Source organism: Schistocerca nitens, chromosome 11, assembly GCF_023898315.1.
Source record: "Schistocerca nitens isolate TAMUIC-IGC-003100 chromosome 11, iqSchNite1.1, whole genome shotgun sequence".
Lineage (NCBI taxonomy): Eukaryota > Metazoa > Arthropoda > Insecta > Orthoptera > Acrididae > Schistocerca > Schistocerca nitens.
Genome location: NC_064624.1, coordinates 17,034,078 through 17,048,355, shown reverse-complemented (window position 1 = coordinate 17,048,355; position 14,278 = coordinate 17,034,078). Strand labels below are relative to the sequence as shown.

The window sequence follows — 14,278 nt, the reverse complement described above, 5'->3', positions numbered from 1 at the left end:
CTCATCTCCAGTTATAACGGTGTTCAGAAACCCAGGATAAGTGTTGAAGGTCCTGTGCAACACCAACACGGAGGTCTTTTTGTTCCAGTGACAACAACTTGGGCACGAATTTCGCAGCTACTCGGTGCAAATTCAAATCAACACGCAACATTGCATGTGCAGAATCTTTACTCACTCCAACCTCTCGGGCAATCTCCTGCACGGTCAAATGACGACCTTCCGTCACCAAATTTTGCACCCCTGCACCAACTCCGAGCAGTTTGGGGTCTACCAGAGCGTCGGTCACTCTCCGCTGATGTGCGGCCATTTTTGAATCGGTCGAAGCACTCCTTAATTTGTGTTACACTCGTCCCATCTTCTATATACACCTGCTGAATCTTACAAATTGTTTCGCTTTGAGAGTCACGAATATTGACAAAATTTGATGCAGTATCTTTGCTCAACACGTTCAGTCACTTCGAGAGAATCGGTAATCGGACGAACACGTCGTGTAGCACCTCACTCAGTGACCGACAGGCAGCGACTGACGTGCTGGAAGGCAGGGACAAAATTCATGTATGCGCATAAAAGGTCTCTTCCTTTAGTGTGTACAGTGGCGCTGTGCTATCGTCTCTATTTTGTGTGGGAAAATCAAAGGTTCGGTACTTTTTAGACAGATCTCGAACAATTGATATTACTTGTTGTGGGTCCTGGAGGGTTAAATAAAAGCAGGGAATGGTTGACAGGAAACATGCTACAACATCAAGGAATTATCGGTATGGAAATGGGGGTGGGGGGGTGGGGGTGAGATTGGTCAGTACTGTAGAAAGAAACCAAGACTAGACTACACTGACGTGACAAAAGTCACGGTCTAGCAATACGCAGATATACAGACGGTGGTAGTATCGTGTACACGAGGTATAGAACGACAGTGCATTGGCGGAGCTGTCATTTGTCTCAGGTGAATTATGTGAAAATGTTTCCAATGTCATTGTCGCCACACTGTGGCAATTAAGATAATTTGAATGCGGAATGGTAGTTGGAGCTAGACGCATGGGGCATTCCATTTTGGAAATCGTTAAGGAATTATGTGATAAAAAGTGTCAAGAGTGTGCCAAGAACACTATTTCATTCATTATCCCTCACCACGGACAACACAGTGATTGACGGCCTCCACTTAATGAACGAGAGCAGTGGTGACTGCGCAGAGTTGTCAGTGTTGACACACAAGCAACTCTTCCACAGAAATCAATGTGGGATGTATGACGAACATATCCACTGGGATAGTGAGGCAAAAGTTGATGTAAATGGGGTACGGCAGTAGACGGCTGAAGCAAGTGCCTCTGCTAACAGCACAACATCGGACACAGCGCCTCTCTCGAATTCACAATTGTACCAGTTGGGTTCTTGGCGACTGGAAAACCGTGACCCGGTCAGACGAGTCCAGATTCCAGTTGCTAAGAGCTCATGGTGGGGTTCGAGAGTGGTGCAGACTCCACTAAGCAAGTTGTCAACAAAGCACCGAGTAAGCTGTTCGTTGTTCCATAATGGTGTGGACTGTGTTTACGTGGAATGGACTGGGTTCTCTGGTCCAACTGAACCGATCACTGAATGGAAATGGTTGTCAGCTACTTGGAGACCATTTGCAGCATTTGTGCACTTCGTGTTCCCAAACAACAGTGTCACGTTACCGTGCCACAATTCTCCGTGACCGGTTTGAAGAACATTCTGGACAATTCGAGTGAACAATTTGGCCACCCAGCACCTGATAGAGATGCAGCACAGCTCAATATTACTGCAATGACTTTTCGAGTCCACGCCATGTCGAGTTGATGCGTTACACTGGGCAAAATGAGGTCCTTCACAATATTAGGAGGTGTACACTGAGCAGCTTCAAATGAATGTGGGGTGCAGAGATTCGGAGAGGAAGAGGTTCGTACAGAATGGAGTAGAGTGGAGAGCTGCATAAAACAGCGGTCATCCACTGCAGTAATAACCCTCGGGAGACCTGAGCGAGGCATGTCGTCGACAGTTCCTCTCTCTTATCTCCTCCGTGTCCAAACAACATCGCTTCAGTTCCCTTCGAGACGCCCGGACACTTTCCTTGTCGAGAGCCATTCCTGGCACAAAGCAACACTGCAGATGCGATCGAACTGTGGTATTGACCGTCTAGGCACGGTTGAACTACAGACAACATGGGCCGTGTACCTGCTTCCTGCTGGAATGACTGGAACTGATCAGCTGTCAGACCCCCTCTGTCTAATAGGCACTGCTCATGCAACAATAGAAAGGGTAGTTAAAACTTTTGACATTTCATTATGGGGCGGCTACAGCGAGCAGTATGTACAATATGAACAAAAAACAGTTATGGTTGCAGTCTTATCATTTTCTATTACTTCCCGAAGATGCATTTCACCTCGATTTTGACATCTTTGGATCGGCCGATATTTGGTAGCAAAGGGTACACGAGATACTGTACATAAAAATATCCCAGCAGTTAATTGTTGCTTGTCAAACCTTTACAAACGCTGGACAGTGTCTTTATTATGGCATGTGGCAACGTAAACCAAACAGGATCAGACCTATAATCTTCACATTATAGACACGCCAGAGACATAATGCATAGGCACAAACCTCCAGCACGTTATTGACGTTAAGACTCGCCTCGGGCCCGATCCCGTTCGGTTTGCTTCGGACTGCGCCACGTGCTGTAATAAGGACACTGTGTAATGTAGTACTAAAGTATACGTGACCCGAAGGACACACAAAGGATCGGCTCGACGTACTCGCGAATGTGTAAGAGTGGCAAACTTCCGAAGCGGGTGCGCAACTGACCTCCGTGTAGTTGAAGATGGAGTAGAGGATCTGCCAGAGCGTGATGACGGGCATGAGGGCGAAGTTGGCGACGCCGACCCACAGCATGTGGGTGGCGAGCTGTCGCGCCAGCTCCTGCCGCCGCGCCGCCTTCTTGTAGTCCTCGCGCAGGTGCCAGCTGTTCTCGAACGGCGCCCACGGGCCCCCTGTCGGCAGACGGCCCCGCTGCAGCACAGTCACCACACTACTACGCGGTACCACTCTTTCGCCATTTATTGTACAGTGCACAGCCTAACGGCATACACTAGTAAGTATAAAACTCATCTTACATTAATGATCTTTCCTTCATTGGGGATCACAGTCTATAAAGGTTTTTAGGGGATAACACCGCTGCCACGTAAGTGGAATGGACTTCAATGCGAGATGCCTTTAATAGGTTCCACAATGAAACATTGTCTCGAAATTTGGTAGAATATCCGAAGAAATTCTGGTCGTATGTAAAGTACACAAGCGGCAAGACGCAATCAATACCTTCACTGCGCAGTGCCGATGGTACTGTTACCGACTACTGTGCCACTAAAGAGGAGTTTTCTGAAATTCCTTCACCAGGGAAGACGAATGGAATATTCCTGAATTTGAAACACGAACAGCTGCTAGCATGAGTTTCTTAGAAGTAGATACCTTAGGGGTTGCGAAGCAACTCAAATCGCTTGATACGGGCAAGTCTTCAGGTCCAGATTGTATACCGATTAGGTTCCTTTCAGATTACACTGATACAATAGCTCCCTACTTAGCAATCGTATACAACTGCTCGCTCACCGATAGATCTGTACCTACAGATTGGAAAATTGCGCAGGTCGCACCAGTGTTTAAGAAGGGTAGTAGGAGTAATCCATCGAACTACAGACCTATATCATTGACGTCTGTTTGCAGTAGGGTTTTGGAGCATACATTGTATTCAAACATTATGAATCACCTCGAAGGGAACGATCTATTGATACGTAATCAGCACGGTTTCAGAAAACATCGTTCTTGTGCAACACAGCTAGCTCTTTATTCGCACGAAGTAATGGCCGCTATCGACAGGGGATCTCAAGTTGATTCCGTATTTCTAGATTTCCGGAAAGCTTTTGACACCGTTCCTCAGAAGTGCCTTCTAATCAAGCTGCGGGCCTACGGGATATCGTCTCAGTTGTGCGAATGGATTCGTGATTTCCTGTCAGGAAGGTTGCAGTTCGTAGTAATAGACGGCAAATCGTCGAGTAAAACTGAAGTGATATCAGGTGTTCCCCAGGGAAGCGTCCTGGGACCTCTGCTGTTCTTGATCTATATAAATGACCTGGGTGACAATCTGAGCAGTTCTCTTAGGTTGTTCGCAGATGATGCTGTAATTTACCGTCTAGTAAGGTCATCCGAAGACCAGTATCAGTTGCAAAGCGATTTAGAAAAGATTGCTGTATGGTGTGGCAGGCGGCAGTTGACGCTAAATAACAAAAAGTGTGAGTTGATCCACACGAGTTCCAAAAGAAATCCGTTGGAATTCAATTACTCGATAAATAGTACAATTCTCAAGGCTGGCAATTCAACTAAGTACCTGGGTGTTAAAATTACGAACAACTTCAGTTGGAAAGACCACATAGATAATATTGTGGGGAAGGCGGGCCAAAGGTTGCGTTTCATTGGCAGGACACTTGGAAGATGCAACAAGTCCACTAAAGAGACAGCTTACACTACACTTGTTCGTCCTCTGTTAGAATATTGCTGCGCAGTGTGGGATCCTTACCAGGTGCGATTGACGGAGGACATCGAAAGGGTGCAAAAAAGGGCAGCTGGTTTTTTTATTATCGCCTAATAGGGGAGAGAGTGTGGTAGATATGATACGCGAGTTGGGACGGAAGTCATTAAAGCAAAGACGTTTTTCTGCGCGGCGAGATCTATTTACGAAATTTCAGTCACCAAATTTCTCTTCCAAATGCGAAAATATTTTGTTGAGCACAACCTACATGGGTAGGAATGATCATCAAAATAAAATAAGAGAAATCAGAGCTCTAACAGAAAGGTTTAGGTGTGCGTTTTTCCCGCGCGCTGTTCGGGAGTGGAATGGTAGAGAGATAGTATGAGTGTGGTTCGATGAACCCCCTGCCAAGCACTTAAATGTGAATTGGAGAGTAGTCATGTAGACGTAGATGTAGATGTACACCTTTTATTTCTTCGTCCGCCTCCGCAGCCAAATTGTCGGCACAGACACCTGTCTCGTCGTAGATCTGGGTACCGTCGGGAATTTTTCCTGCATGCAAGGACGGGTGCCGGTCGTACTCGGCCCCGAGATATCGACCGAGGAGTTACTGCGGCGTGTAGCGGCAGCTCCGAGGCCTCCTAACCCGACAGTGGCCGGCAGACCGGTCTGCTGGCCCGAGCCCGACTCGCCGCATCCGAGTGACGCCTTCGGCTGACGTGTGAAGGGGCACTCTGTTAACCCAATTGGCCATTCAGTGGCCAGAATGGCACAGCTTTCCTTTGTTTCCTTTTATTTTTCTTCTATTGCAATTCTGGCTCTCTAACCATTATTGGGAGCAACTTATGTGAAGTGTGGGCTCCTATCGAACACCGGGCCGAATACACTATTTCCCACCTTAATGTAGGACCACCGTACTACCTGCGTAACACAATCGTACAGTGGTTTGTATCACTCTTACTCGAATAATGATCTTTGAACTTTCACAGGAGAGTAACACTGCCAACTCTCGTTTAGACACATTCTGTGCACACAACAGCTCCACATTTGCTAGTATTAGAATTGCACAGGATGCGAAACTGTAACTGCCACATACAATGTTGATAAAATGTACCCTTTGTGTACAAACTGTTCACATATTTTATGACGAGACATCTGGTTTATATATGTTGTTGTTGTTGCGGTCTTCAGTCCTGAGACTGGTTTGATGCAGCTCTCCATGCTACTCTATCCTGTGCAAGCTTCTTCATCTCCCAGTACCTACTGCAACCTACATCCTTCTGAATCTGCTTAGTGTATTCATCTCTTGGTCTCCCTCTACGATTTTTACCCTCCACGCTGCCCTCCAATGCTAAATTTGTGATCCCTTGATGCCTCAAAACATGTCCTACCAACCGATCCCTTCTTCTTGTCAAGTTGTGCCACAAACTTCTCTTCTCCCCAATCCTATTCAATACCTCCTCATTAGTTACGTGATCTACCCACCTTATCTTCAGCATTCTTCTGTAGCACCACATTTCGAAAGTTTCTATTCTCTTCTTGTCCAAACTGGTTATCATCCATGTTTCACTTCCATACATATATATAGAGAAATGAATTGTAATATTTTGAGACAATACATTATGCAGACATGTGACATGTACCAAATATCATAAGAAATGCTCCGTGCCGTCAGGCTTTTCACGTGTAATCACAATATGCCATCTATTTTATCATTTACACATTTTATTGCTTCCATTTTCTGAACTGCAGTCGATACTGACTGGAAAGCCAAAAATTGTGGAAATAATAAAATGGTGGCAGTTTTATCATTAAGGGAAGGAAAATAGAAAGACAGAAATTGTGATAAATTGCACAGCACACTGCGCTCCTCATGTTGGTTTGACACTGTCCACTCTACAACAAACAGCCGTCCAAAAATCCACTGACAATGGCCACCACTGCCCAAATGATTGAACCTATTGATCTGTTCCGGAGATGTGGTGCCCAAGTATTAGAAATCTTTTGTCGGTTGGTCACAATTTAAAAGATATAGGGTGATTCTGCTGCACTGTTCAAAATATTGCAATTCCTTTGAAACAACTAATCCAATTTTGAAAAGTAAAAAGCTGCTGACTTAGCCTATTTTGGACTACGATACGTCCAGCAGAAATAAGTATAGTTTCATTTGAAGAAGAAATGTTGATATCTCTACAACAGCTGAGAAAAGAGGCTGTATGTCATTTAGTGACGGAATTTTGGTGAAAACAGAATTACGATATCTTAAAGGTTTCAGGAAATATGCGAAGTGTGGAACTTAACTGGATCACCATGTACACACACCAAAAAAAGTTTTGCATCACCTCAGTCCCGAGAGTTCCGAAAACTGTACAGAAAATTGGAAAAAAAAGAGATCAACTTGAACATCATTTCCACCTTTTTATTGCTCACAGAAACCACACATTGCATGTTGTACCACCATACAGCAAGCCCTTCAGAGGTGGTGGTCCAGATTGCTGTACACACTGGTACCTTTAATACCCAGTAGCACGTTCTCTTGCACTGAAGCAAGCCTGTATTCGTCGTGGCATACCATCCACAAGTTCATCAAGGTACAGTCGGTCCACATTGTCCCACTCCTCAACAAAGAATCAGCGTAGATCCCTCAGAGTGATTGGTGGGTCAGGTCGTCCATAAAAACCCCTTTTCAATCTATTCCAGGCATGTTCAATAGGGTTCATGTTGGAGAACATGCTGGCCATTAGTCGAGCAATGTTATCCTGAAGGAAGTCATTCACGAGATGTGCACGATGGTGGCGTGAATCCACGAAGATGAATGCCTCGCCAATATGCTGCCAATACGGTTGCACTACCAATCGGAGGATGGCACTCTGGTATCTTACAGCCATTACGCCGTCTTCCGTGACCACCGGCGGCATACGTCAGCCCCACATAATGCCATCCCAAAACAGCACGGAACCTACACCTTGCTGCATTCATTGAACAGTGTGTCTAAGGGGTTCAGCCTGACCACGTTGTCTCCACATGTCTCCGACATGTGTCCGGTTGAAGGCATATGTGACACTCATCGGTGAAGAGAACGCGATGCCAATCCTCAGCGGTCCATTCGGCATGTTGTTGGGCCCATCTGTACCGCACTGGATGGTGTTGTGGTTGCAAAGATGGACCTGGTCGTGGACATCGGGAGTGAAGTTGCACATCATGCAGCCTACTGCGCACAGTTGGAGTCTTAACACAACGTCCTGTGGCTGCACGAATAGCATTATTCAACAAGGTGGCGGTGCTGTCAGGGTTCCTCCGAGCCATAATCCGTAGGTAGCGGTCATCCACTGCAGTGGTAGCCCATGGGTGGCCTGAGCAAGACATGCCTCGACAGTTCCCGTCTCTCTCTCTCTCTCTCTCTCTCTCTCTCTCTCTCTCTCTCTCTATCTATCTATCTATCTAACTCTTCCATGTCCGAACAACACTGCTTTGGTTAATTCCATGACGCTTGGACACTTCCCTTGTTGAGAGCCCTTTGTGGCACAAAGTAACAATGCGTACGCAATCGAACTGCGGTATTGACTATCTACCTCCTTCCTGGTGAAATGACTGGATTAGAAAAGGTTCAAAATATGGTTGAAGTCTGTTCGAAGTTGCTAAGTGCTCTTATTACCAAACATTGGATGAATATAACCTGGGTAATGTGCACTCCATTTTAAGCAAAAGCAAGTTCTTCACGCATCTCAATGTTTGCTTACAATAATACAAGTCTGTGGGTTTCTAGCATTTGTAGACTTAGAGAAAGCTTTTGACAATGTTGACTGGAATACTCTCTTTCAAATTCTGCAGGTGGCAGGGGTTAAATACAGGAAGCGAAGGGCTATTTACAAACTGTACAGAAACCAGATGGCAGTTATAAGAGTTGAGGGGCACGAAAGGGAAGCAGTCGTTGGGAAAGGAGTGAGACAGGGTTGTAGCCTCTTCCCTGATGTTATTCAATCAGTATATTGAGCAAGCAGTAAAGGAAACAAAAGAAAAATTCGGAGTAGGTATTAAGATCCATGGAGAAGAAATAAAAACTTTGAGGTTCACCGATGACATTGTAATTCTGTCAGAGACAGCAAAGGACTTGGAAGAGCAGTTGAATGGAATGGACAGTGTCTTGAAAGGAGGATATAAGATGAACATCAACAAAAGCAAAACGAGGATAATGGAATGTAGTCGAATTAAATCGGGTGATGCTGAGGGAATTAGATTAGGAAATGAGACGCTTAAAGTAGTAAAGGAGTTTTGCTATTTGGGGAGCAAAATAACTGATGATGGTCGAAGTAGAGAGGATATAAAATGTAGACTGGCAATGGCAAGGAAAGCGTTTCTGAAGAAGAAAAATTTGTTAACATCGAGTATAGATTTAAGTGTCAGGAAGTCATTTCTGAAAGTATTTGTATGGAGTGTAGCCATGTATGGAAGCGAAACATGGACGATAAACAGTTTAGACAAGAAGAGAATAGAAGCTTTCGAAATGTTGTGCTACAGAAGAACGCTGAAGATTAAATGGGTAGATCACATAACTAATGAGGAGGTATTGAACAGAATTGGGGAGAAGAGGAGTTTGTGGCACAACTTGACAAGAAGAAGGGATCGGTTGGTAGGACATGTTCTGAGGCAACAAGGGATCACAAAGTTAGCACTGGAGGGCAGCGTGGAGGGTAAAAATCGTAGAGGGAGACCAAGAGATGAATACACTAAGCAGATTCAGAAGGATGTAGGTTGCAGTAGGTACTGGGAGATGATGAAGCTTGCACAGGATAGAGTAGCATGAAGAGCTGCATCAAACCAGTCTCAGGACTGAAGACCACAACAACAGTGGGTACATTCAGTGGTATACGTGGACACTACCTGCAACCTCTGTTGTGAATACAGTTAGTAGCAAAGAAGTAATTAACTAAAACACCACGTGTGATGCTGAAGTTTTATTGCATGAATTGTGAAAATTTATGCTAGTGATAAACTTTTTACTTCCATCATTTCTGGGGAGGCAGGGACAGGAGTTGCCAGTGAGGAAAAGGTACGTAAAGGTTTGAAACTATGTGTAAAGATCTGGTGCTCTCATCTCATGTAATGGACATAGAAGGTCCAGGTATCTGCACACCACTGGATACGCTGCATCACGATAAACACAGTTTCTAGATGTAATACTTGTCTTATTGTGTTAATTCTTAATATGAGATTACATCTGTCATAATAACAATTTTGTGTGCCTCACTGGCCCGGTGCAAGTTTTATTGTCTGACACCACTTGAGTGACTAGCATGATCTTAACCTACCCCAGTTATCTGACTTGGGAATAGGGAGCTACAGTTTAATGTGGAATACGTGGTGAAGGCTAGATTAAAGCACTGAGCGTTATATCTGAGGTCCGACTGGCATTTGACCCAGCAACCACTCTGCTTCTAGTCTAGTGCTTTACCGTTAGACCACCCTGCCTATGAACACTCTGCCTGTTAAGAAGTAGGTCACGACAGCATTTCAAAATAAAACCAAATTTTTAAAACGTTTGTATGCCCTCTACTCAATTTGAAGGTGGAAAGCACTTTACTTTATTGTATAACGATGTGACAATAAGGTTAAGCTTACATTGACAAATGATATGTAACAATTAGACACCACGTCTTCAGCACAAATCGATAGGTTCGATCGGCAGGGCAATGGTGGCCATTGGTGCTACACCTCTGAACTCCTGTTTGTTGCAGACAAAACTTTGTAAAATCAGCACGATGAGAGCAGTGATGCGTGCTCAAGTACGAGTTTTATGTTTACTTATGTATGCCACTGTGATAATACTGTTATTTGAAGGGTTGACATTTGTGGAGCGTGACGGACACACACTGTATACGCCTTCTTACTGTACTTTGGATACCGGGATACGGTCACACTCGACGCAAATCACACGGTATGTACACGTATGTAATACAGATTGCCCCAGTGATTTATGAATATGACATTATATGACATATGCGGTATGTATTATACATTGCTTTCAGAGCAAACATTTGAAAATAGAACATCACCAAAATCAGCTGATGGCATAAAAATATATGGCTGTGGTCATATGGACAATAATGGAATCGTACTTTAATAAATTTGTGGTCGTGGCACCCAATACGAAAAAGTATAAAACTGTCATGACAGTCACTGTTGTTCTACATTGTCACCGTCTGACAGGTGGAGTGATATTGACACACCACCCCAACTGCAAGAAAGCTATCTGTCCTATTAATTATGTTCTTAATTCTTTCTTTACATAATTTATAAAACAGTTAGTACATTTTGCATGGGTATGTGTGTAGGATCTAATTACTAATTACATGAAACACAAAATGTCTTACTGCTAAGCGAAAAAAATACACAGTGTAAACAATAGCTGTTCACAATGTACCACATTGGTGTGGAGGGTGTCAACACAATTTGATGTACGACACTTCTGGTCTATCATGTAGGGAAACTACCTCAAATTGGCCTACAAAACCACTTAAGCAGCAGTGTATGCGGGTCGCGTGAGTTTTTCAGTATCCTCTCACTCTCCTCGAGTGTACTATCAGTTCTAGAGAAAAACTGAATTGGGCCTTCTCTGTAGCAAATTTAATGTGGTTTAATTTTGTACTGGGATACACTTTCACTAGAGGCCATGGTTTTTGAGTTATTCGAGAAAAAAAAATATGACAGTGACCTTCAAATGCATTCCTACCACACACTCATCTCTCACCAACCAGCACTTTTATTACGTCATTTATGGCACTGCCTCCTATCAATGTACAAAAATTTGCTATTACACGAACTATTCCCCATATTTGATCTTTTCTTGGTCTTCATCGACTGGGTTATTGCTATACCCACTTAATTGTGCACTTTCAAATTGTGAATTTTAATGGCACAAAATTAACAATGAAATTTTGTTTGTTGGCCTTATAACTACGAAATTACGTGCTTATAAGGGCTAAGTTTAGTTCAAATTGTAAATGTAATCAGTTTTTGCATAATATTTACAAAGGGATTTTTCTTTCATTACCCCACAGGAAAGTTTAAATTGATACTGTTAATGAAATAGCTGACTAAGTCGGTGGCGTACTAGTGTGACAGGATATTGAAAATCTCTTACATTGCGCATGCACTGTAGCTCTCAAATTTTTTTGCAGGCCAATTTGAGGCCATTTCCTGACTCGACAGACGGCAAGTTTCCAACAGTAATTTGTTCGCCTTGACTTCCCCTGCAACACTGTGGTATGTTGTAAACAGTTACTCTGTGTGTGTGAATGATACATCCACAATGTGTGATCAAAAAGTAGGTCAAACAAATCCTTTTAGCAGCAAATACTGACACTACAACCATTCAATGTAATTTGTCTCATAATCTGATCCACTGAGATAGGCAGCATCAAGTTGAAACACGTTCTCACTTGACAGTCAGTGTCCAGGGACACTAGAGTGAGGCTGCGTTTGTCACGTTTGTCCTGCATTGTGGATTTTGAACAACATGTGAATGTTAAATTTGGTTTAGAGTTGCAAAAAAAATGTCGAAGAAACTGAAAATGTTTAAACTGGGTTTTGGTGATAATGCTGTAAATCTGAAGATTGTTTACCAGTGGCACGAGTGATGTGAAAGTGGAAATGAGTTGGTAGAAGATGAGCAACATTTGGGACGTCCATTAATCTCAAAAACAGAAGAAAACGTGAAAAGTGGCAAAAATTGCTACCTCAAACAGGTGAATAACTACCTGACATCTTATTGAACAATTCAGCATCTTGAAAAGGTCTATGCACATCATTTTAACTGGTAATCTGCAAATGAGGTGAGCGAGTGCAGAATTTGTTCCCAGACTTTTGAGTGATAAACAGAAAGAAAATTGTGTGTCAGTTTGTACAGAGCTGAAAGATTGTCTTCGCTCAGATCTGGACTTTGTGTCGAAAACTGTAACTGGAGATGTAACTTGAGTCTACACATATGAACCCGAGACAAAATTTATGAGTTCACAACTTTAAATAAATAAATAAATAAATAAGAGGGGGTGAGAGTGAGGGAATACTATCACTCTTAACGAGGTAGGTCAGTCAAAATCAAATGATGATGCTTTTTTTTATATTTATGGTGTAGTGTGATCGGAGTTCATTCCGTGGGGAACAACAGTACATGCTGAATTTTACAAGGGCATAATGTGAGATTATGTATGAAGAAAGACCACAAAAATGGACAGACAGCTTCCTCCTACAACAAATGTGCCACGCCACAAAGCTCTTCCGATTCACAAATTTTTGACCAGAAATCACGTTCCTGTCTGTCCACATCTGCATTACCAGATTTAATAGTGTGCGACTTCTGGCTTTTCCCAAAAATTAAAACTGTCTCAAAACAAAAAGTTTTCAGAGCATTCCTGACATCGAGTGGGCTACGACAGACCAGCTGAGTGCCCTTCCAGTATCAGATTCAATGTTGGGATGATTACACTGCTCACTAAGGACAGTACTTTGAGGGAGATTAAATCAAATTCCATGTACGGTTATTACTTTATTTCTAATAGAATTATTCACCGGGTTTTCTCTGATCACATCTCGCGTACACAGCGTGTTCCTCTTAAGAGCTGTCAGGCATATTTTCTCTGCTGTTCCGACAAATATCTGCAATTTTGTTTTTGCAGTGTGTAGCTGGATCAGCCCAAACAAACACAGCTCATCACAGCCTTCACGCAACACACCGTGCCGAGGCAACGCTTCAGTTCATTTCCCATTAGGAACAAAATTTTTTTTACAGCAGGATTTTACACGCCCATTCGATAAAGCATTCCCACATTAGTCTAGTGCAATATTCATCTTATCGACACGTATAGACAGGGACAATAAACTGGGAAGAATAACGGGTACTCCAGCAGTGACAGAGCAGCACTGTCGCACGACGGTAGCAGCGAGCAGCACGGGCCAGGGTGGTGCTGTCGCTGCGGAATACCGGTTATTCCTCCCGGTTTACTATACGTGTCGATAAAACAAATACCGCAATAGACTAATGTGGGAATGCTTTATCGAATGGGCGTGTAAAATTCCGTTCTAAAAGCAATTTCTTTCATGAAGGAAAACAGGCAGACACTCTGCATCAACGGTGTGAGTTGCATGAAAGACTCGATAAGCGGTATTTATTTGGGACTACTCCAGCTATAGACTGCTATAACAAAATGACACACATCTGCAGAAACACAAGAGGAAATGCACCTGATGACTCTTAGGAGGGACACCCGGTACACTTAAAGAAACAATCATTTACTCGATTGGCGACTCCGTGGCGTGTTGTGTGCACCACGACCAAATAGTGGATAGAAATGGAAGGAAAATCGGCATTGGCCGTATTTTGTTGTTTTATTGTCAGCAAAATCGATTTTTGGTCACTTTGTGACAATCCTCAGTGCTGTAATATAAAAGTAAAATTGGTAGGCACTGGTATCAAGCTATAACCATAATCTTTGAGCGATCACATAAACTGCTCTAAGCTTGTGGTTATAGCTTTATACCAGTGCCTACCAATTTTAATTTTATATTACAGCACTGAGGATGGTCACAAAGTGACCAAAAATCGATTTTGCTGACAATAAAACAACAAAATACGGCCAATGCCGATTTTCCTTCCAATTATTTACTTATAGCAGTGTAATCCTCGACACATACTTGCCTAGCGTCTGAGAGTGGAAACGACAACTAACTTGACAGCAGGATTTCTGAATACAA

The 14,278-nt window shown here is 43.3% G+C and overlaps 1 protein-coding gene across 2 annotated transcripts in view; it reads right to left on the bottom strand.

Moving 5' to 3' along the window:
- LOC126212913 (autophagy-related protein 9A) overlaps nt 1–14,278 on the bottom strand; it is a 145,847-nt gene that overhangs the window by 81,402 nt on the left and 50,167 nt on the right. For both annotated transcript variants that reach the window (XM_049940418.1, XM_049940419.1), the window contains exon 7: nt 2,815–2,999. In XM_049940418.1, the coding sequence (XP_049796375.1) occupies nt 2,815–2,999 (185 nt within the window). The remainder of the gene's footprint in view (nt 1–2,814; nt 3,000–14,278) is intronic.